The sequence below is a fragment of the Marmota marmota genome, unplaced genomic scaffold (assembly GCF_001458135.2).
Source record: "Marmota marmota marmota unplaced genomic scaffold, marMar, whole genome shotgun sequence".
Lineage (NCBI taxonomy): Eukaryota > Metazoa > Chordata > Mammalia > Rodentia > Sciuridae > Marmota > Marmota marmota.
In genome coordinates, this window is record NW_025999983.1 from 7,428,287 (window position 1) to 7,431,134 (window position 2,848).

Below are 2,848 nucleotides of genomic sequence, written 5' to 3' on the forward strand. Positions count from 1 at the left end.
AGAAGAAGAAGGCTTTGCCCAACTTGAAACCATGCTTCCTGCACCCAAGCTGGTCCACCTGGGTGGTTTACTTCACCTCTCTGAATTTTAATTTCCTAATCTGTCCATAGAGTGTCATAACTAATGAATGTGAAGCGCCCAGCACTCTGCAGATACATGGAGCACTTGGTAAAGGGCTTTCATGTGCTCCTCCCAGAGGAGCTGCTTACAAATATGTGGGTGGTGGTAATGGTTGCTTTATGAATTCAGTGACTGCGATGGTTTGGATCTTAAATGTCCCCAGAGGCCCAATACTGAAGCCTTGATCACCATCCTGTGGCCCTATTTGAGAGTGGTGGAAAGTTTAAGAGATAAGACCTAGTGGAAGGAAGCTAAGTCGTTGGGGCCTGCTCTTGAAGGGGACATGGGACCCTGCCTTCTCTTTGCTTCTTGGCCGCCAGAGGTGAGCAGCCACGATGTGCTACTTTACCCCAGGCCCAGCACCAGTGGAGCAACTGACCATGGATGGGAAGCTCTGAAACCATGAGCCCCCCAATTTTTCTCCTTTAAGTTGATTTATCTCAGGTATTTTGACACAGCAATGGAAAGCTAAATAACACAGGGACCAAACCATCTGTTCACTGCACTTTAACCAAAAAGACTAAGAATTAGTGGAAGCAAAGTTGGCATTAATTTTGCTGATTTTTTTCTTACTATGAACCTGCTCTGGAGACATATTTTTAATCCCTGTAAAATAAAAATCCTCTTCTTTTCCATAGCATGCTGTCATCATCTCTTTGTCCTGTAGATTTTAAACTAAACAGCAATAATTGAGGGTCCCCTGTGCAGAGAATTCGGTTGACAGTGGCATCCAGCAAGGACCCAGGAACCATGTACATTTCTTCATGTTAGCAGTTCTCAAGGTGTGGCCCTGGGGCCTGCAGAGGCACCACTCAAGGTGTCTGAGGTCAACGCTGTTCTTCTACTGAAGGAGCCTTTGCCATCCTCACTCACAGAGTGTGCAGTGCTGTTTCCCAGCCGCAGCTGATGTGCATCAGGTTCATCTTTCCCCTAAGAGCACCAGGCTTGAACATTCCTGCGTTTTCACATATTTCCCAATTTATTTTTGAGTGTGGTAAATACCAATGGATAGAACTCATAAAAAAAAAAACATAAAAGCTCTTTGAGGCTCAAAAACGTTTAAGAAGGTGAGCAGGTCCTGAGAACGAAAGCTTTGGGAACCGCAGGTCTAGAGGCTTCTGTGCTGTTTCCAGGCCTGTGGTGTGCACGGGCTCACCCCTAATCCTCAGTCACTCTGCAGTCTTTGTTATCTTTGGTAGAAAGCAGCGCGGCGGGGGAGGAGGGCCTTGGGTTCATAATGCGTTTTTCAGATGGGCCTGTGTAAGTCAGCCCACTCATCCGGCCTGGTAAGATTAATTGCTAAATAAGCAAGAGCAAGGGCTTGCTTCCCACTACTGCAGACCTACAGGCCCTCTCGAGGAAGAATCACTCTTCTATTAAGGATAAATAAAAGACGTCTCAGGTCACAGGCTGCAACTCCAGAAAACGGTCCCTGAAAGCTATTGTTTCCAAATGCCCCTTTGCTCTGCATTTGATTTTCTACCTTGAGAGCTGTGCTTTGCTCTTAAGAAATTCTCTTCTAGAGTTGGTGAAATAGCTCCAGTGTAATCACCGAGCTCTTAGGAGGATTTCCTGTTTCCCAAGAGTATGTGATAGGGGTAGTGGTTGCAGCAGTAAGGGCTGGGTAGCAGAACTAACTCTACATGCATTATTGCTTCATGTTTTCTGTCCCCCAGACTCCTTGTAGACGGTGTGATTGTTCCCACAGCAGGGGCAGATTTTCCACCAAAGGGACAGGAGATCTTGGCAGGAGGCACATGAGTGTCAGGGGCAAGTCTCCCATGGACCTTGGCAACCCTCCAGCAAATCTTTCCTTTTTGGTGAATGAGGAAGACAGCTTGCAAGGACTCGGCCAAGGCTAATCCGACTGGGTTTTCCAATCCTGCAACTCACTGGCTTTGGCCTAAAGGGAGAAACCAGGCACATTTTTTTTTTAATTGGTGCATTCTAATTATACATAGTCGTTAGCTTCATCATGCCATGTTTTTACATGCAGAGAACATGACTTGGCCAATCTCACCCCCTTTGCCTTCCCTCTCCCCTTCGCTTGCTGTACTCTATTGATCTCTCTTCTCTTATCATTATTTTAATTAGTACATTATAATTATATATAAAAGTAAAACACAGAAAACAGACATGTTTTAAGAACAAACAGCAAATGCACATTCCCTCCAGCCTGCCAGCCTTCAGGAATTGTTTAATTATTGACAAAGGAGACTCCTCCTGAGGGCTTTCCCAGGAGAGGAGACTTGGGTGTGTCACAGGAGACAGCTGCTTTCTTTGGCCAATCCTTGCCAGTATCCAGGATTCACACAGCATGGCTCAACCTCTGCAAAACACAAATATAAGCAGATGACTCTAAGAGGTTAAAAAGATTAATGGGTTGACGTGGAATTTATCAATTGCACAAATATGCAGAATCCGTTTCCCAGGGGCCTGGAAACAAGCAAGGCGGTCCCAGATTTAGAGGCACGCAGAGTGCACCAAGGTTTGCACATATAAAACGAATCAGTGTAGTTCTGTTCTTTCCCGTCTCCACAGCCTGAGTCACCTAAGTTCTAGCCTGCCACTGGCCTTCCTGTTTCCCTAGGTTCCATGCAGCCACTGGGGACATTTTAGAAAGTCTGAATGCTTATCAGATTCCAAAGCATTCATCTGTGAATTTCCTGCTTTTCTCTCCAATCTCACCCTCCCCCCCCCCCCCAGCGAAAGTCCTTCACTTGTCATC

General features: G+C 46.0%; 1 protein-coding gene across 10 annotated transcripts in view; it reads right to left on the reverse strand.

The window, feature by feature from the left end:
- Nucleotides 1–2,259: 2,259 nt before the first annotated feature.
- LOC107153114 overlaps nt 2,260–2,848 on the reverse strand; it is a 12,111-nt gene continuing 11,522 nt past the window's right edge. For all 10 annotated transcript variants that reach the window (XR_007348687.1, XR_007348686.1, XR_007348688.1 and 7 more), the window contains one exon: nt 2,260–2,449. Coding sequence is in view for 1 of the 10 variants with exons in the window: in XM_048805885.1 (XP_048661842.1) it covers nt 2,429–2,449 (21 nt within the window). In the remaining 9 variants the exon portion in view is untranslated. The remainder of the gene's footprint in view (nt 2,450–2,848) is intronic.